Source organism: Watersipora subatra, chromosome 7 (assembly GCF_963576615.1).
Source record: "Watersipora subatra chromosome 7, tzWatSuba1.1, whole genome shotgun sequence".
NCBI lineage: Eukaryota > Metazoa > Bryozoa > Gymnolaemata > Cheilostomatida > Watersiporidae > Watersipora > Watersipora subatra.
In genome coordinates this window covers 21,665,189-21,686,343 of record NC_088714.1, presented here as the reverse complement: position 1 = coordinate 21,686,343, position 21,155 = coordinate 21,665,189, and the positions used below count along the sequence as shown (strand labels likewise).

Below are 21,155 nucleotides of genomic sequence, written 5' to 3'. Positions count from 1 at the left end.
TAACAGTTCACACAATTTTTTGATCACACAATGATAGTGGTTTGGTGTAGCAAAGCTAATGGCCTGATCATCTTTTTCATTCGAAACTAACATTGAATGATTGAGTTGAATTATCCTTATTGAAGCGTATTTGAAAAGCTTGAGGCGCTCACCAACAGAATAATAAAAAAGCAACTAAACATAATGCAAGTTTTCCGTTGCACCACAAAAACACAACTTGAAATATTTTATTTTATTTAGTTTGCACTAACTTATGCAATATGAATCTGGGGTGTAGACAATGATGCTTTTATTGTTAGTTTACTTGAGAGAGAACAAAATTGTAGACTCAGGAATGCTTAAATTTGGTAATAGAATGGCCTAACTTACTCCAAACTTTCACTAAACATAGTGTAGCTTGACTTAATCTATGTATATTTTATCGCTTTTGTTTTACTTTCTGATTTTAATCGGCATGTATAGTTTTACTTAAAAAACTGGTGCAATCTTTCAAAAAGTTTTTGAATGGCGCATGTTGAAAATTATTGCACATGTCAAAGCAATTACTTGCTTCAGATATTTGTATGTATGTAGAGATGGTGTAAATTAAATTTGGAATGCATATATGCGATTGCATTAATGTCCTCAAAAAATAATAATCCAATATGTACACGGAGCTTTAAAGCTAGATAGGTCAACTCAATAGTTTGATTATGAAAATAACAATTGTCAGTTATGATAGCAGTTTGAAAAACTCAAAGCAGACGGATTCAAAATAGAAATTCACCTTCTTTATTTGCAGCCAAGTAAACATACTGCCAAAAATGGCAATCTTTTCAAGACTACAATGGAAATCTTGGTCTATCGGCTGGCATTAGTAAAATTATGTTGAGGCCACTCCAGCAGTTTATTGAAGCAGGTCACCCATAGAAGCAATCTCTATCATTGAGTTACACAAACAGTGCAATTACCACTTACAGCATCCGTGTGAAATAATTCGCTAATTATAGATGTATTAATACTGGTCGACAGTCTTGGAGCACAAATGCTCAGGATTTTGTCACAGATGTTTAAGTTATAATAAAAGTTCTCATCATCTCCAACAATGTTTTATTCCATTATTAGGCATGTGTAATTAATAGACAATTACTGGAACAGTTTGTGTGAAATTTGACGGCGTAAAGGACACGCAAGCACTTGCTGAGCGTGTCAGTAACAGACAATCTAGCCACTGTAATTACTGGTGATTATAAGTAGGAGAAAATGAATTTTATGAATCCTCTAGCGATCACTTCTAAAGGTCACTTAAAAACACCAGAAATGCTACAAGACTGTCAGCTATGGTGTAAAAGTTACCAGCTAAAAAGTGAATCTGTGATTTTTTATGGCTCTACCTATTGTCAAAAATACGCAGAAGTGAGTCAGATCTATGCATCTGTAGCAAAATATGTTTCTGTTTCATGTGTATCAAAAGCTTTCAGAGCACACATAAGAACAATTAACCCTGTGAGGCCCATACACAGAAGCTTTGCTCTAAAAATTTTCAAACTTTTTGGATAGTTTCCAGATATATGTATGAGTGTTTTTCTAATTTTTTTATTTTCTACAACGACCCTGACCTGAGATATTAAATGTTGCACTCACGCAACATTGGGCTTTAATGCTACCTATATACATTACGCATTAGACAAAAGTGTTATGAAGTATTTGAACCAGTAAAATAACTTTATTTGAATAAATAAATGGTAAATGTACTTATATACATATACATGTATACAGATACATACATATACATATATATAGTACATATATTGAATATATATACATTCAGTATATATAAATTGTATATATACATACATATGCGCATACATATATACGTATATATTGTATATATGCATACATATATGCACACACATATCTATACATATATAAATATATATATATATATATAAATATATATATATATATATAACACAAGCATATAAGTTTACATCACTGTTTGGTACAAATGGACTAAATCCTGGAGCAATATCAACTGTTCCAAAGTAACTATAGCTCTCCATTCGCTTGCAGTGATAGGTACGAAAATAATTTCGTTCATCAAGAAAGCAGAGACTATTTCACATTTTGTAGTAGTTATTTTCTTGAACAACTTGCCGTGACTTCGCTTTGGAGCCTTTATTGGCCAATGAGCAAAATGGTCATAGTGAACATTGCACGGACCTCTTCCAATTTTTTAGCTGGTGTAAGGCATAGACTAGCATCACCTGCTGCAGCTGGTCGTCCTTGTTTGGCAGCACCATTGACATGGATGAGACTGCCGGCAACTTCAGCTTGGAATTCTCTGCTATTTAGTACTTTATTTATGGTAGCTTGAGAAGGCGACTATCACTTCTGTAGATATTCCAAGTGTTGATTTCGGCTACCATTACAAATGTCGTTACAGGTAGAGATATCATCACCGGCTCTTCATGGCAAAACGATACTCTGCTAAAAATAAATCTTACAAATCACTGCCTCCCATATTTTTATGTGGTTGTATAACAGCAGGCATGTTATAGAAACGATGCTCTTTTGACAACTTGTCCTACCGTTTGGCTTGAGCAAAGGGCTGTACACCAGTCAATGAGGAGAGAACGGTGATAATTTTGTTGTCACACTATTTGACAGCAACCACATTGTTGACCTCCTTTACATAGCTGTCATAAGATCCTTTACTATCTCGTTTGAGGACTTTGCATTATTGAGCATGCATTCTTGAACCCTGTTGGTTCGAACAGTATCTGTATAGAACATCCCAGTTTTATTTAGCTCAGAGATGAAGGGAATAGCAATAAACAAGTTGCCTCCGACAATTTTGTACCTCCAGTTCTTTTGTAGAGTAGATGTTAGCTTGAGCACAACATCAGCTTCTTAGTCCAACTCCATCTGCTTACCATCACCACCTTGGTATACTTCAGTCATGCAAAATGCCACTGACTCCGGCTCGATGCTAGATCTTGAAGCGCCATGGATGTGGCTTACTCTTTATGTATTGTCGGGTTCTATTTATAGACATTCATTCCATGTGGCACCTATCCTTCGTCACATTTTCCAGAGCTCGTCTAGCAAATTCATTCCATCAACTCTGCTTCTCATTCGAAGGCAATTGCCGTTGCTGTTTGAAGTGGAAGGCTTTGAATGCATTTTGTATCTACAAACTAAAACAGAATACTTTTAAATACTATTCATCTAACACCAAAAATCGCCCAAAAGAAAGCCTACACACCTAACTATCATGCTATATCAAGTGAAATAATTGCACAATTTTGTATCATTCGGAAATACCAATTTGCTTTGGTAGTAAATGACTAATAGCAGTAGTACTAGTAGCAGTGAAGGTAACCTGGTAATATTACTTCAATGGTAGTCAGTGTACCTCTACTACCATCTTTACAACACTAAGTATTATGCACATCAACAAGAATGAAGAGCATTAGCCCTAACAATGGTCTATTGGAACATCCGATACTAACCCCTTGGCTTGCAGCTTAGCTATGTAGAGCCCAATGTTGCACTCCTGCACAAGAAATTTTGAGGTCATATAGATCGAAGAAAAAAATTTACTTCTTCGAAACATTTAATGTGTGTAAAAATATGGTCAACATAGTACCAAAAAACAGAAAATGAGTTATTCTAACTTACCTCAAAGAGCTATAAATCTTTGCCTAAAAAGTTGCTTTCCTCATGTGTGGTCAACTCTCAATTCCATGGAATGTTCTAGAGTTATGTGATGACATCACGAGCATGACATCCAATCAATTTTGGGTTTAGGGTTGCATAAAGATATGTAAGAAGCCACTTGAGAATAATATTTGGCTATAAAACATTTGTAGTTGCTCTATCTAGTTTTGAAAATTATGTTGCACCAGTGCAACAAGGGGCCCCAGAGGGTTAAGAAGTTTTTTTCAGTTCTAAACAGATGCCAGAGTGAAATGATTAATAATCAAAATAATGAGGAAAGCCACCAAATGACGTGCAAGGTACAGCGTACAACCATCACACTGGTCTATATATGGACTATAAATCACACCCAAGCTAAATAATGGTTTATGACAATACAAAATATTACCACATAAAAGCTTGATTGTGTATGCTTTTAGTCTTTATTTTCAACAAGTTAAGCGACAAAAATCTTAATATTCAAGTTTTCAATTGGTTCGCCGAAAAGATGAAAGACAGAAAAATGCCAAACAAATGTGTGTGGCACATGTTGTATCAACATTATAATGCTCAGTTAATCGTATGATCACTTATTTACATTGGGATTACGAGGTGCAGATACTTAGCGGCCCTGTCAGACCTGCCAACACACAGATTGCAAGGCATGCAGAATTTTGTTGGTTGCCATATCAGTATCGCAAATGTTAAGGAATTTTTTTTTTACTTTGACATAAGTTTTTTCAAGTTTTGCCAAAGATAAAAATTACTACAGAATATATTTTACAAAGCTTAATCACTGTAAGATATTTCCTAAATTCTATCATGCATTTTATTTTAATCTGCAAAAGGCCTTGATACAAATAATTAACATAAATCTTGCGAAATGTAATAAAAATTATTCTTCATATAATTGTAGTTGATATAAAAAAATCAAGCAGTAAGGGTTGTCAGTTGGTAAGCGGTTGTCTACCAACAAAAATAGACAGTAAGTATGACTGATAGCAGAAGCTACAACTTAAATGTGAAACAAATGAAACTTAAAAATAATTTTTTGTTCGCAAAATTACGAAATCTTATCAAATCCGTGATTGTCTGGTTATTTCATCTAATATTTTGATGACATTTAAAGTTGTAAAATCAACCAAAGACTGCTACTAAATGACCCATATGTGCACATTAAAATGTTACTTGCATAAACGAAATAGACCATATGCTATAAATAGTTAGCAAACATCACAATCACACCCATAAATTAACTCTCCTAGCACATCATGATTGCATCAAACAAACAAAATTGCTCCAAATAATGGGAAATAGAAAAATTAGCCACTTGACACCGAGGCGGAGGAAAGTTGATGGCAGGTGCGAAGGTGCTAGAGAGGGGCGACTCGGCGCTACCGTCGACGTGCGTGACACGACTCCCCAATGAGGTAATTCAAACTCCAAAGCTTTCTAATATCATACTCAAATGATTGGCATTTGTAACTCAATCAGATGCCAATAGACCAAAGATCAGGAAGCACGCAGACATTCGCAGAGGCTCGCGAGACACTCTGGCTCATTTGAAGTGTTATAGTAAAGATTAAAATCCATTTCTTAAGTTTAATAGTTTTCAAAGCATATTTGGAGAGGACTGAAGAAAGTTGTGGAAGGATAATGAGCCCGCCCAAGTACAGTCGATTCTCTATTGAGGATTTACTACACACAAATCAAACGGTAAGAGTTATTTACTATATGTGACAATCATTAATTAGTGTGAAATAGCTTCACATATATCTTTTCCATTTTTTATTAATTTTAAGCTTTAAAGCACTTATTATATGTATCAATCATGCTATAAGAACTTGGCAATAATCCTTGATATCAACCAAAATTCGCAACATTAAAGATCATTCCGGCGCGAAGGTGGATGGATACTAATGTTATTTACCTTAGCGATACTGCCTGAAGCAAATTAGGGCAAGCGACAAAAAACAAAGGATAAAGTAAATTATGTGTAGTGAATGAGAAAAACAAATTTACATACTGATGTTCTATAATGTAAATTGGCAGTGTCGGTGTAAGACATCCATTTCAGTTCTGACTGAACTGGGTTGTATTTTGTTTTTCGTCACGATAAACATAAGCCAGTAGGATGCTGGAAGTGACAAAAGATTCACGAAAACATGATTGATTTATTATAAACTCACAAATGTGAAAAAAAGTTGCAACTATGTTATGACAATTTTTGTGTTTGTATATTACAAAACATTTATGTTCAAAGGTCAAAAATAATCCTAAAGAAATAGGTGAAAAAGTGAGTCTAACTACAGCAGACTCTGGCTCATCATTGGAAAGTACTGTCAGACAATGGACAGCATTGTCACTGCAGACACCTCCGACAGGTCTACTCAGCTTTGGCAGCACATTTCCACCTACACAGTCAGCCAATGTAACAGCTGCTAGAAGTCAGCTGCCTTTCCATCAAGGAATGGTAAAGTAAATAATTATATTTATTACATTGTATCTCTTTGAGATGAAAACAAAGTCACCTTTGGGCTAGCCAACGAATATCTAATAACGATGTATTGAAATGGTTAATCTATATAGCGAAGATTTATACACCTAAACTAAAGTTTCTCGGAATACTACAGCTGATCTAAAAATATAAAAATTATATGAAATCTATTGATTGCATTTTGGTGTAATATCAATATGCAGAAAAAGTGTCGTTTGCTTCTAAAAATATTTAAATGGAGACCTTTGAGGATTGGTTTTACCAAAGTAGGTCCAATGATATATAAAAATAAAAACATATATTTCATCATGTAGTCGATGATCTACTTATTGTAGCCAACTGCAATGCCAGCCACACATCACAGGCCGGACCATCTCGGACTAGAGGAGATGAGACAAATGCCTTCCTTTTGGCAGCAGCTGCTGTGCATGCAGGGTAAGCATTTAATTGAGAAATGTAAAAGGCATTTTCAAGCATTGCGCAGCTATAAAAAACAACATTAAAATTCTAAAAATATAGACATAGTGGCATTCGGTGATATAAAATATGTAGAACTACGGTGATGAAGCTTAAAAATTCTACTAGAAAACAATTTTATTGGTTATTCTCATTATCAGCTAGTTTTGGTGCTTAGGCTTCCTCTCTTACATCAGTATGCTATCTGCAACTAAGACAATTGCGTCCAGTGGTTTATAAAATTAAAAAAAAATGATCAGATGCAAGCCTCACAATTTTCAGAGAGCATAGTTTTGGCTACAATAAATTAAAATAACTTACAGCTTAGTCTTAGCAGAAAAGTAATATATATTAAAATTAAAAACAGATACTTTAGAATTTTTAACAATTTGGATTTCATACTGAATAATATAATGTAAAGATTGCCATGATTGTTATGTACAATTTTCCAGGTAGTTACTAAATGTGGCACATGGTTGCAAAGTTGCACGTTTCCTTATAATCACCGTAAACCTCCCAAAGGCCTCAATGCTTTCTGTTTATATTTTAGTATAATGGAACTAAGTACTTAGTACCAAATTTTTAAATTTTGGAATTAATAAAATCCAATCTGAATGGCATCACCAAGATCAGAGATGACATGAAACAGTTATTTGAGCAATTTGTTAATCTCGTTATCCACTAATTTTCTTTGTCAACGAACACACAAGTCTATCTTCTCTTGTGATACTTATTACACCTGCTTTAAGAAGAATTTAAGTGTGAGAATTTGAGTGCTGTAAGTAGATTTTTGTAGAAAAATCAATATAATCGTTTTGAAATTGTAAAACAATATCTGACAAAAATGAACTATTTGATGAAATTTAACTATTATTTAACTGAAATTAACTATATATGAAAGTTATGTATTAAGCAGCATTTTTTTTAATTTAGTGATTGATACATTTAAAAATGTTACCATGACACAATATCTATTTGCTTGACAAATGAAATAACTGAATTCAGCAAGTCAATGACACCTTTATTGTATATACATGCAAGTTAGCAATCAATAAAAGATCTAATTATATTTTAGCAACAGAATTTCGAAACCACAAAGCCCTTCTACACCCTATGTCTGACCCAATAGCTCAAATGACCCTAACCAACATGGCCCAGTCACTCAAATATTCAAGGCGACGCAAAGCAAGGACAGTGTTCAGTGATGGGCAGTTGGAGGGCTTAGAGAAGAAATTTAAAACACAACGGTATCTTTCTACGCCAGAGAGAATCGAGTTGGCTACGCAACTCAAGCTATCCGATACTCAGGTAATGGGAAGTCAGCAAGTAGTCTCAGTTTATGCGTAATGACATTAATAACATGCTTTTTAACCCGGGTTTAAACAAATTCTTAAATAATATTTAAGGATATGCAAATGTGCACTATGTACTTTTCTGATGATGCTTAAATGAGCAAACTAATAAAAGTGCTATTATGTAATTGCTACAACTGTATAAATACAAGATAAGATATTTACCGATGACTTGTCAACACTTGCATCGGAAAGAAATCAGAGAAGCTAGTCATGTACAAGCTAGTAGAAAATCACAGAGCCCAGAGTAATGCTGATTGTGTTGCAAGTTTACTTAATACAGTCATACCGCGACATATGAGCTTGTATGTCAATTCTCTTGTATCTCAAATCAATTGTTTTATATAAAATAACTATATACGAATTAACCCAATCACACCCTCTAAAAACCCGCCTAACAACAGGATATTACGATGGAAAAGCGTATTTTTAACTGTTCCAATTCACCACATACGCTCCAGAAGCAATAAATATTTATCTAGTGGATATGATGAGCAATAAATTGTAGCATCACTTTGTACAGTGCTGTATGGAGTTCTTACCTTTGAGACAGACACTGGCAGCTACCGGTGGTGTGAAAGAGACTTGACAGCAACACGTTTGCTACAAAGAACTTTTGTGACCATACGTCATTGTTTTGTTCAAAACAAGCATAAAAAGTATTTTATTTTGCACTTATAATAGGCCACAGCAGGCATAATTGCCCAGATTATTATGTAGCGTATCACTGAAATCCTCATTTTGTAAGCTTTGTTGCAAGTAGAAACAGGTCATTTGCCATTTAATTGTATTAAGTAGAAGTTAGGATAAACTGAGAAACCTTTCATTTGAAGACCTAAGTATACATATATGCTGTTGGTACCGAGAAGAACTTTGGATTCACAAGTATTTGATGTGCATTTTTTTCCTGAGTATAGATAGCATGTGATAAGAGATTTTGAATGGTAGTCTAAATCATGATATAGATAAAAAAAACTTTGTGCTTTTAGGTGAAAACATGGTTTCAAAACAGACGAATGAAACAGAAGAAATCAACATGTCCTGAGATGGAAACAGGAGAAGCATGAAAAATCATAGAGCTGCAAACAGTTCCATATAGTTATAGTGGTTAAATTTAAGGAGAGATCAGGTTCAGTGTTCAGGAGTGATCAGGTTGTGTTCTAACACAATGAGATTCAATGCGCCACGAAGGCGTATAGAAACCAAACTTATGTAATGACAAAAAATGTGCATGATAAATTATTAGTAGTTTGGATGATACTATTTAACATATTAGTATTATGAATTTCCCAATGGCGAAGAAAACAACCGATTGTGGAAACTTTATATATCTATAAATCGGTACTCGACCCGCTGTAACCATTCTTCAATAATTGTATAGTCAGAGTGTTATACAATCGATGATTTTATGAATCGTCAAATACTCATACTTATGTATTTTAATTTTAAGCATATCTGCTATCATATTTACATGCATAGTAACTGTATTATGGCATGATGTTGATGTGAGGTAGTATCATTAGTACTATAGATGAAATTGTATAACATAATACAAATATTTTACTGAATATAAATTGCAAACGATGAAGAAAAGCTTAGCTAGCTGTGACAGCTGTTATCTGCCCATATTTAGACTAAAGTGGATAGTTGACTGCAAAGAGGCAAAAATGTCACATAAGCATATTGCGTTTCATACAAATTCTAAGCGATGAACGATGCGAATACATAAACTAAAAAAAGCTTGAAAACAAAAAATTTGCTAAAAAGACCTCATAAAACAAAGATATCTTAAAACTACTGAGAATGCGATAAGCAAAGTAAACTAGTTTTCAGGATGAATAACCTTCATTGTACTTGTAGAAAAGAAAGACACACCCAGTGCGCCCTCAGTTTTAGTTATTTTGGTTGGGCATGCTGATTCCATCGCTTTCTCACCTGTTTGAATACTTTTTATTTTTGCCCTTCACTTTTAATTCATGCGATAAAGAATTGTTTTTCCTTTTCCTGATATTTTTATGCCATTTGTCACATCTTACCATAGTAAAATACTTTACAAAATTACAGTACATATTTTATTCAAAGTATTCCAGATTGCACATCATATGCCATTCGAGTTATGCCGCATCATAAGAATGGATTGACGCTGTACATATGCTCTGCTTATACAGACCCCTTGTACTTACAGCAAATCAGCAACACTATTTCCACCTATCACATCAATTGAAAGTTCAAGTCAAAATGTCTTGACTTCCTGTTGCCTTTTTTATAATTCTTGTATGTCGTAATTTGGAGAAATTTCTGTTTGAAAATAAATTATTGACAACAAAGCAATGGAAACACCTCAACGCAAGGTTTAACAGCTGTCCATTCATAAACCAGAAGGCTGATCAATAAAATCATGATTTGATTTAACAAACAGGCTGAGCAAATATTTGACTTAAAAGCTTGTCTAATTAAACTAAAACTGATTTCCTACATAAAACACCGTAAGTTTCTTTAAACTTTTGAGTTTTGCAGAACAATACATACGTATTCAACTATTAACACATTTTCAGTCTATATCGCTCAAATAATATTGAAAAGTTTAGAACAATGGAACCCAAGAAAACTAGTGTAAGTGGTAGTAGTAAAAAGCGGAAAAAGAGTTCTCTTGAAATTAAAGCAAAAACTTACAGACTGATGTCTTTAGATCAATTCTTTGAAAGATCTATGAAACCATCTAGTGAATATCACAAAGCATAAAGCGGAGCAGAGAAAATAAAACCAAAGCGACAAAAGGTCAGAGGTAACACATGGTAAATGTAAAGAAATACCAAATATGAATTAAAATTATAAGCAAGTCTGAAACAAAAAAACGTGGTAACACATGATAACTACAGATAAATGTTAAAAAATAGCAAAGATGAATAAATATTAAAGGTTGACTTGCAATAAAATTCACATTACAGTTATTTGGTATCAAAAGATTCACCATGTCTTACTCTGTTGTGTTGTAGGTGTCAAATATGTGGAAATGTGATTACAAGCTCAAAAACGAAAAGCCGCCGTAGATTGGAATCTCTTTATTTCGATGACGTAGCCATGAAATTTGGTTATCGTCTTGCCACGTGATGTTCTCACGTGAATTGAAAGGCCAATAAAAAGCTCAATATAAAACTTATCGTAGCACTAGTTTATGACAAACACTTCGGGTTTTACCGAAGACCCCCGTATCAAATATACGTGTAGATGCTCGCTATTTACAGTTTTGTTTCAGTTTGGTCTAATCGGCAAGTCGTAATCTAATCATATGACCCAATACTTCGCAAATAATTTCTGCAGCACTTTTCGATTATCACAAGTGACCAACAGGTTTGTCATGATTATCCGACAATGATATGTACTCCTTCAAACTAAGGCTAAAAAATTAAACGAATTTTTACGGTAAGTTATAAGATATCACTGCTAAAAGTGACAGCATTACATTGACGATAAAATAGACGCGTAAGAACAATAGACATAGTTTTATTGATGCGTGAAATGTATTTGTGAAAATATTTCGACGAATAAGGTTGCATGAAAGTGTAAACGGAAACCATCTATCACAACTACATCACATTTGAGCCGTTTTGGAAAGAGAATCCAAACTACGGCGGTCTCGTGTGGCTGCGATTTTCTTTTCGTTTTTGAGCTTTTAAGAGCTTGTAATCACCTTTCCACATATTTTGCACCTACAACACAACAGAGTAAGACATGGTGAATCTTTTCATATCAAATAACTGTAATGTGAATTTTGTTGCAAGTCAACCATTAATATATATTTAAATATGAGCCATTAAATATGAAAATATTGATGATGAACTTACACAAAATTTTTATAGATTTTATCAGTAAATGTCGGTATTTCCCTATCAATCGCAATCGTTTTTGATGTGATCTGACAGCCAGGATGCTTCAAGATTAAAATAAACAATAATTGATCGTTGAATTGCAGTTGAAACGCTCAGATCAAGTGAAAATGTGATTATGATGTCTATAATTGCGAAGAGACTGACAGAATAGAGACGCACAATGCTGCAACTCGAATGCAATAGTGATATCAACTATATCAACAATAGCAAATAGTGACATCATTTTGCACATTTTCTTTTTCTGAGCATTTTAAACGAGATGAAGTTCGGTCAATTTTAATCGTGAAACATCCTGGCAGTCAGATCATCTCAAACATAAAAAAAACAATTGAAAATGATAGAAAAATACTGATACTTTCTGATAAAATCTACTAAAACTTTGCGTTGCTATCTTGAAACCAAAAAAGATACATAAGTTACGTTAATTTAAAGCTCACCTACTCTATGTTAAACTAGCTTTGTATCTTTATTACCATCCTTATTTACGCACATCCGTGACATGTATCTTTTTGAGACCTAAAAAGCTACACCTCAATTTGACTGTCTCTAATGTAAAGGTAAAGTGACAGAAAACCTTTTTATTTATTATTACTTTATCAATTTAATTTTGAACCTAATCCAGTTTTTTCAATGTTGTCGTTTCCATAGTTTATGTGTAATGTATTTATTTTAACGTCATATGTAATTACTTGAAATATTCATAATTAGGGCTGTTGAGTGAATTACACGATAATATAGTACATTTTTATGGGAATATTTGCTCCAATATAGAACAGTTATGAGAAACAAAAAAAATTTCAAAACAGATTCATTTTCTATGTCAAAGTTTGACTGTATTTAAAAGACATTAAAGATGAATGAAATTAAAACTATAGATCTTCCAGAGACAAGTGTGCAACTACCATGGCAGGCATACCTTTTACCAGAAATTAGCAACACAAAAAAACATACTGCTGTAAAAGGAAATTAAATGCGTCTGATAAATGTAGCTAAATACACAAAAGCTTCTGCTGTACATGTGTCAACTGCTGTACATGTGTCAACTGCTGTACATGTGTCAACTGCTGTACTTGTGTCGACTGCTGTACATGTGTCAACTAGGAAGAGAGATGGAATACGGGTTTAGTTTCAAAGCTAATGTTGTTATATTGGCTCACACTGGCACTGTTTAAATGCAATTATGATCAAATCTGGAAATAAGACGGTAATTGAAGATTACAGTCAAACCTTGAGAAGTGACTGTAATCTGCTGTTTGTTTGAGCGATTAATCATACAAAAATTCGTTGTAATTTGTTAAATTCGTTCTAAACCCAAAAATAAAACTGATTAGTTTTATTGTTGTGTTCATTTAATAAATTATGCATTTATGAAATGCATAATCTTTGTATTTTCTTTAAGCATAATTTATGCATTTCTTATTATTTTTGTTTTATTTCTTGATTTTAACAGCTTTTTTCCTTTTATTTACAAAACTAACGTTTCGAAAGATTTCGCAAGGCGTATGTTAAAAATTACTGTATAAGCCAAAGTAAATATTTCCTTGAAATATTTGTATACATGTAGAGATGATTGTAAATTAAAATGAAAATGGATTTATGAAAATTGGATATAATTGCAAAAGTTTTATCACGGATAGTTAATCTTGGAAAGTATCAGATGAAGCTATTTTCATAAATTGATAAGCACATCATGGGTTCATCATATGCAGTTGTTTGTTTGTTATGTAAACTTATAAGTTTTGATTGTTTTAACAAATAATTGAGTAAAGGTTTCAATGAATAGGATAGTCTTTTATTATTTTCTGTCATGACAAACCGAAAAAAATCGATAGAAAGCGTGTAACCAAACCTGGGAATAATTGTTAGAAAACAACTACAAATGTGAGGAAAGATGTTTAATGTCGAATCAAAGCCATGACATCCACTCATGGTTTATAGATAAACTCCATAAAAACTATCTACCCTCTATCAATAAAATGCGCACTCTAATCTATTTTGTATCAGATTCGGCAAAGGCTGAATAAAGCAATATTTTGAACACAAAGGCATCTTTAAGAGCAAGCTGCTGGAGATTAAAACAAAATATTTCTATTCATGCATGAAGGTAATCAAATCATAGTTTAATTAATATGTGATAACAAGGAGGAGATGTACAATAATTTCTTGACCATGTTTATATTCGGTATTCCAGCATGACATACAAGGTGAGTGAAAGTGATGAGTTCGTAGGCGATAAAAGCTAACATTGATTTGTTTTAAACAAATTCTGTGATCGATTTCATTTCAGCTGAAGGTTTACTTGCAACAAAATTCACATCACAGTTATTTGATATCAAAAGGTTCACCTCACCATATCTTACTATGCTGTGTTGTAGGCGCAAAATCTGTGGAAATGTGATTACAAGCTCGGAAAAGCTCAAAAACGAACAGTTAATCGCAGCCATCAAAAAACGCCGTAGTTAGAAATCTCTTTATTTGGCTGACGAACTCCAACAGCTTGGTTATTGTTTTGACATGTCATGTTATCACGTGAAATTAAAGGCCAATAAAGTTCATGCACTAGTTTATAACAAATACTTCGGGTTCTACCAAAAAACCCGTATCAAATATAAATGCTCATTACTTCACAGTATGGTTTCAGCCTGATCTAATCATCTAGTCGTAATCTGATCATGCGACCCATATTTTTTGCCAAATCGCGTGAACAGTTTCTGCAACATTTTTCAACTATCACAGGTGACCAACAGGCAGCTCGTGTTGATCAGAGGATGATATGCACTTTTTCGAGCTAAGGTTAAAAAAATAAACGAATTTTTACGGTAGGGTTTGAGATATCAGTGCTCAAATGACAGCTTTAAAATTATGATGAAATAGACGCGTAAGAACAATAGACATCGTTTGATTGAATGCGTGAAGTATATTTGTGAAAATATTTCGACGAATGAGGTTGCATGAAAGTGTAAACAGAAGTCATCTTGTTCAACTACATCCCATTTGAACTGTTTTGGAAAGGGATTCCAATATACGGCGTTTTCGTGATGGCTGCGATTAACTGTTTGTTTTTGAGCTTTTAAAAGCTTGTTATCGCATTTCCACATATTTTGCACCTTTAACACAGCATAGTAAGATATGGTGAATTTGTTGATATCAAATAACTGTAATGTGAATTTTGTTGCAAGTCAACCTTTAATCTTTCACTACATCGTTCCACTCACAACTAAATGCATGCACGCACTCACAGCAAATCTCACGAACCAGTGACCGAGTCACTGTCTGATTTAATAGCTAAATCGAGCAGCAAATTACTGTCTGACAAACAAGCTATAAACAAAAGATATGGTTGCTTAATTATTACAAATGCTCTTGTAAGGCTTCATCATATTCATGAAAAATGACCAAAAAGAAGGGCTGTGAATATGTTCAAATATAACAATTGTTCAGCTCAGAATCTTGAAGGTCATGTGAATAGTAACTAGTAAGAAAGTAACAACGATTGTTTTATTTCTTATAGAAAGTATGAGGACTTGAATTAAACTTTTGTAATTTAAACACTAATTAGCCACAAGCCATTATTAGTAGGTTTTCAAGAATCGAAAACATTTAGTACCCACTTGTGTTTCATGGTTTTTCATAAAGAGCAGAAAGGCGAGTAAGTGAATTAACTGCAACTGATCAGAATAAGCCTTTACTGAACGAAGTCTAAATATTTAACACTTTCGACGATATCAAGGCAATTTCAAACTATGGTCTAGACTCTAGACACACTCCCAGGCCTGCCAACCCAAGAGTGGGGCAATGCGTGAGATTTGGTTTTGGGGCAATTGATGTATCAATTATAGTATATATACAATTGTGGAAATTGGGACAAAAATCTCACGCATTTCCATTTTTTCTATGGGGTGATTGCGTGAGTCTCACACCCAATGCCTGAGAGTTGGCAGGTATGCACACTCCTAAACTTTGCTTCAATGAAGAGCGTTAAATTTACATGTGCTAGGCTTCGTTTCAGGTGATACTAGGGTGAAGTGCATTTGAAGCATGTATATGTCTAATATCAGGGTATAATTTACGTTTATTTTTATTAACGACTTACTTATTTAAGCTATAAGAAATGATGATGATGATGATGATGATGATGATATACAAAAACCTACTACGGGTCCAATACGCAAAACTTTTCTAATCTTGTTGGCCAAAGGGTTTGGGAAACCACGAGTAATGCATCCTTCACCTTGCATATTAATCGTGGTTTTTTGTTCAATAGGTTTATCGGGTGCTCATTAGGACTCGGACACAGTTTTTAACATCTGTTAACGCTGGTTATAGCATAGAATATTGGGTAACGCTTTACTGAGGGTTTGCACTGAACTTTTACGTCAGTGCCTTTACCGGAAACACCCGTAGCTATGCCTGGCTCCATGGCGGCCAAACGCTCCCTCCGCTCAAAAGTGTTGTAATAATGCGTAATTAATGTAGTCAATTTTATCAATCGTTTATACGGTTCAAAACAAATTGGTCGCTTGAAACACTTAACAACATACTTTCATGTTTGCAAAAAATACAAAGCTACGCCTATTACGGATGAAATATTAAAAATGCTAGGACTTGAACTTTTTCTCATTCAGTGTATATGTGATATCCAGTTGTTCAAATTTGCTTTTAGCTGTTAAATTTAAGTATATATTCAGACCTGTTGTACTGTACGAACGTTTTTGAACATTTTTTAATTTGCTTTATTAAGCTTTCACTATGTAGTCTTCCTGAATTTAAATGTTGCAGTCATGAGTTAATGAAGAATCCCTGTTTATTCACAACATTTGGGAGCCACCATGAATAAACAGCGAAAAGTTGTGACGTTTTCGTCTGGTAATGGCTTGTCTGGTAATGGCTCAGCTGTTGTGCAAGGCAACAGTGCTTCACCAAACCTAGCGCAAACTCTAAAAGGTGGAATAGAGTTAGGTCAGATGGATAGCAAAACGCCGTCAAAGGTACAGCTGCTATGTTGTAACATATCATTTGTATCAATTTTACATGTATATTGATTTTTAGTTTAATTCTGCTGTACATGAAAGTCGTTTTTACATAGCACTTTTGAATCATTTTGCTTAGGTCTGCTTTAATACACTCCTGTGAAATGTATAATTTCTCATTTCAAATAGTAAAAATGTAGTTGATGCTATTTTATCACAATATTCATCCTGGTAGAGAAAAAGCTTCCCTAGACAAATTCCGACTAAATTTTATAGTTGTTGTTATTGCATTACTTGTGGTAATCACAGGTCCCAATAAACTTGATGGCTACATTGATCAGCAGACCAGACACTTCTGAAGCTTTGAAAACTGTAAAAGAAAGAGAAGCTATAATGTATGGTAGGGCCAGTGGTACAGAAGTTACTCCAAAATCTTCACAGGTATGGCATAAGTGCACTAAGGTCACTTATGACCTATAACTAATCCTCAGTTCTCTTATGCCCTGACTTTAAATTATATCTGCAATATGTTTTCTTAAAGAGTTTTGTCACTGCATAGCTAGTCTGTTAATAGAACAGAGAGTATGAGACAGCTGCTCTCTTCTTTTTGCTCAATTACCACCTTTATGAAACTGTGATGATCTTACATCTTTTATCAGATTGAACTTTTATTAACACTCTAAAATGTGGTGTTAGTACTCTTATTGCTATATTGCTAACACTAATTTAGCTCTCAGTTTTGCTCTGCTAACTTCTTTAAAATAAACAACTCATTTTTGAAGGTAAGTGACATATCAAACAAGTCATGAAAAAATTTGTGCTTGGAAGAAATAGTTCACACTCGCAGTGAACCATCATATAATCTCAGTAATTTCATTAATATAGTTACTCGTTTTATATTTTTTAGCTGCAGTGGTTTTAATTCAGCCAAATATGATTTCATTGCAGAGTCGGGTTACTCCGAATCCTCCCCGACAGGGTTCAGCAGGCATCAGAACCACCATGCTAAAGCGAGATTATCAGAAGCTCAAACGAGTAAAAAACAACCAAGCTGCTGACAACAGACTACAAGTCGGCCAGTGAGTGCTGCCTCTTTATCTGTTTTTAATTTATCATTGCTGCTAAAGCAATTAGTTATTTGTTAGACACCTCATTTAATGAGTTATTAACTATGCTATCGCTATGGCAACTAGACTTATAAAGAACTTCTAAACAAGCTTTATGATGACTAGTAGAAACATGGCCGGTTCAAGTTACATATGCATAGGTTTAGCTCACTTTACGTTGAAGTTTTTTTAAATTAAGTATTTATAAAAAAATTTATACTTTATAAGCTAAAGTATTTATAAAATAATATTTTAGTTTATAAAATAAACTATAATATTATAATTTATTTTATAAACTATAATAAATAGTTTATAAAGTAAACTATTTATTTTAGTTTATTTAAAAAAGGGATATAATGTGTATTAAGTGTAAGCAATCGCATAGAGAGGCGGGTTGTATCAACTTTGTTAACTTCATGTGTAAATGTATATTTTGGATACGGAATAATGATTTTACTGGCTGTTAGTGTTTTACTGAGTCAGCACGGGAAATGGTGTTAGCGCTTGCTCAATGCTGTTACCAACCGATTTTCATCGGTTTTCAAGATTTATATTATATTCATATAATATTATTATATATACTTATATTATATAGGTTTATTATACTGTCTAGGGTAGTCGCAACATATACATTTGACTCTTGCTATTTCTATAGCCAGCAGATTGCTTTATTTGCTACAGAGATTATATAGTATATAATTAATTAATATGTATAAATTTATATATTATATAAATTTTATATATTTATATATATTATATAAATTTTATGTTTTATTGCTAATAATCATGAGCCTTATTTTGTACACTGAAGAGGGTAAGTACAGCACTTCATTTGTTTTCGCTTGTTGTTGCTAATGATATATAATTTTGGCTGCATAGTGTTCAGGCCAGTTCAGCAACAGAACACTTATCTATTGCGTTTCAGTTGTGTCTCACTATTGTTGAAAGTTGGCAAGTTTATTCTGCTTTCAGTTATGTTCTTTAAAAAAAAGTTGCTTTATGTCTGCCATCAAAAGGTAGCGGGTGTAGAGCAGTGACTATTAGATTGGTTTCTCTATGTCTCTTTTATTCAACTTATCGCTAATTCGATTCACTGCTATACACCTAATAATTGTTTTATGAGTTTAGAGAAAACCACCTAGTTCTGAAAAGAATCACGTTTCCCTTTGCAATTAAGGCAGAAGCAGTCTTTTCATAAAAATCCAACTTCATACATTCTATGTTTTCAAACGAAACTAAAAATGTGAGTTGGGAGTTTGTGTGAGAAATAATGCAAATCTACTGACCTTGAGATTGACAGTCAAGCACCTCACTATCTGTACCAATCTCATATTCATAAAGTTTGCTATCTTATAGTATTATAGATATTTGCAGTTCTGTGATATTTTTTGGGGCAAGTAAACTTTCTTGTTGTCCAGGCCAGCGCTTCTTTATTTGTTTTCATCTTTATTCTCCCTACGACTGACGTGGGCGGGTCTCACATCCCCTTGTTTAGAATGAAACAGAAACGGTTCAAAGCAATGAAAAACAGACATATTCAGAATATATGCAAACAATATGTTATTAGAAGGTCACTCTAAGAAGTGTCTAAAGTTTTCACACAGCAGCAACATATAAAAAAAACTCAATTTTTTATATCTGACTTTGTTTCAGCCTCTGCACCCTGCATTAGACTATCTTTTCAATTAAATGATAAGGGGATTGATTACAATGGAAATATTAAACCCATATATTATATTCAGCAAATACCCACCAAGGTATATGGAATATTTTAATAGCACTGTAGAGTTATGTTGCAATATTATGTAACAACGTAACTACATAAATAACAATGGGATATTTATTGTATATAATTTGCAAGCCCACTCCGTGTTGACCTGATTATTGTTGTCACAGGTCTCATTCAAGATTAAATAAGCTAATTTATTGTTATTTGTTTCAATTTTAATTAATTTTTAATCTAGCTATAAAGTCAGCATACTGGATGATGCTATACAATGGATATCTTGAATTCAAAACACAATTTTACTATATTATGTGGAGAGTGACGATTTTTAATAACCTGCTGGATATCTTAGGTTGTAAAATAGCCTGAGATACTTTTTAGGCTATTCACGTATTAATTTAAAAAAGATCTATTTTCCAATAACCAAGAAGTCCTATAAGTTGCCTAAGCATGTTTAATGTTTTAGATTTCCTGGTCACTGTAAAGGGTTTGTATTTTTAAACATCTAGTGAGTTTTTAAATGGGAGTTGTCTTCTCATATGTATGAATTTTTAAGGGAAAGTTTGCCCTATTTCCTGAAATAAACACATGGCAAGCTTGCATGACGCCTTTTGATAAAATAGATTATACAATTTAAGGAAGTGTAGATAGTTGGATGTTTTTTGCATCTCGTTTTTTTCAGCTTTTATTTCATGAAGAGGGGTAGATAACATGTCAATTCTACGCCCTTCAAAATTCTGTGTAACCGTTTTTGTTTTATGGCACCTTTATTACTTTATATTTTTTATTTGTTAGAATTTTGGCCCTTTAATAAGCAGTTGAAATAAAGTTGAATTTTGTGTAGTGATATCGTCATACCTCTATTACTAATAATACTGTCACCTTTTCAAGAGGACAGTTTATACAGCCGAGGTTGATGTGTTATGAGTAGACAACTCCTGGCTAAGCCTCACTATTGCTGTATGCTCTTCTGTTCTTCCTATAAGTCTTATGCTAACCATTTTATAATGTTACAATGCTTCTTAATGTCACTGTCTCTTTTTAGCCTTTATACCAAAGAAAATTCATTTTGTGATGTACTCTAATGTAACCCAATGCAGTTCACAAAGCTCGTTGTCTTACAAAATAATAACTTCACTTGGTTTTTGTATCAATTTGTTATCTGTTAAGAATTCAAGCCATAGTTTGCTGAAATAACTACAGTAGACTTTATTCAGACTTGTTAGATGAGAAACTTTACCTAAAGGAATTTCTGTATCCAGTGTCAATATTCCCATGTAGTATAGCTTTAAGTTTGGAACACCTTATACCATTTCTTTGCATTGAAACTTTTAGCAATTGGAAAAAATTATTTTTTATTTTTGGGTGAGGGTCGTTGGCTATTAAACCTGCCGCCTGATGTTTTTTATTTGGCGATTTAAATAATTGTATAGTTAATGTTAAATTGTTCATTCTGGATCGCTCTTTATTGCATGTA

The 21,155-nt window shown here is 33.4% G+C and overlaps 2 protein-coding genes across 2 annotated transcripts in view; one reads left to right on the top strand and one right to left on the bottom strand.

The window, feature by feature from the left end:
- LOC137400082 (uncharacterized protein C7orf50 homolog) overlaps window positions 1–16,089 on the bottom strand; it is a 39,946-nt gene extending 23,857 nt beyond the window's left edge. Inside the window, exon 1 of the mRNA XM_068086392.1 lies at window positions 15,970–16,089. The gene's annotated coding sequence lies outside the window, so the exon portion shown is untranslated. The remainder of the gene's footprint in view (window positions 1–15,969) is intronic.
- Window positions 5,037–9,053, top strand: LOC137400539 (brain-specific homeobox protein homolog). The gene is made up of 5 exons (XM_068086865.1): window positions 5,037–5,111; window positions 5,945–6,154; window positions 6,514–6,613; window positions 7,710–7,942; window positions 8,976–9,053. Exons 1-5 carry the CDS (start codon window positions 5,037–5,039, stop codon window positions 9,051–9,053), a joined length of 696 nt encoding a protein of 231 aa, XP_067942966.1.
- Window positions 16,090–21,155: the final 5,066 nt, after the last annotated feature.

What these genes read in the sequence shown, in the direction of transcription:
- LOC137400539 (XM_068086865.1), top strand. Translation starts at nt 5,037, where the DNA reads ATGGCAGGTGCGAAGGTGCTAGAGAGGGGCGACTCGGCGCTACCGTCG. An exon ending in TGCCTTTCCATCAAGGAATG is followed by an intron (nt 6,155 to 6,513) that starts GTAAAGTAAATA and finishes TACTTATTGTAG; the next exon opens with CCAACTGCAATGCCAGCCAC. An exon ending in GCAGCTGCTGTGCATGCAGG is followed by an intron (nt 6,614 to 7,709) that starts GTAAGCATTTAA and finishes ATTATATTTTAG; the next exon opens with CAACAGAATTTCGAAACCAC.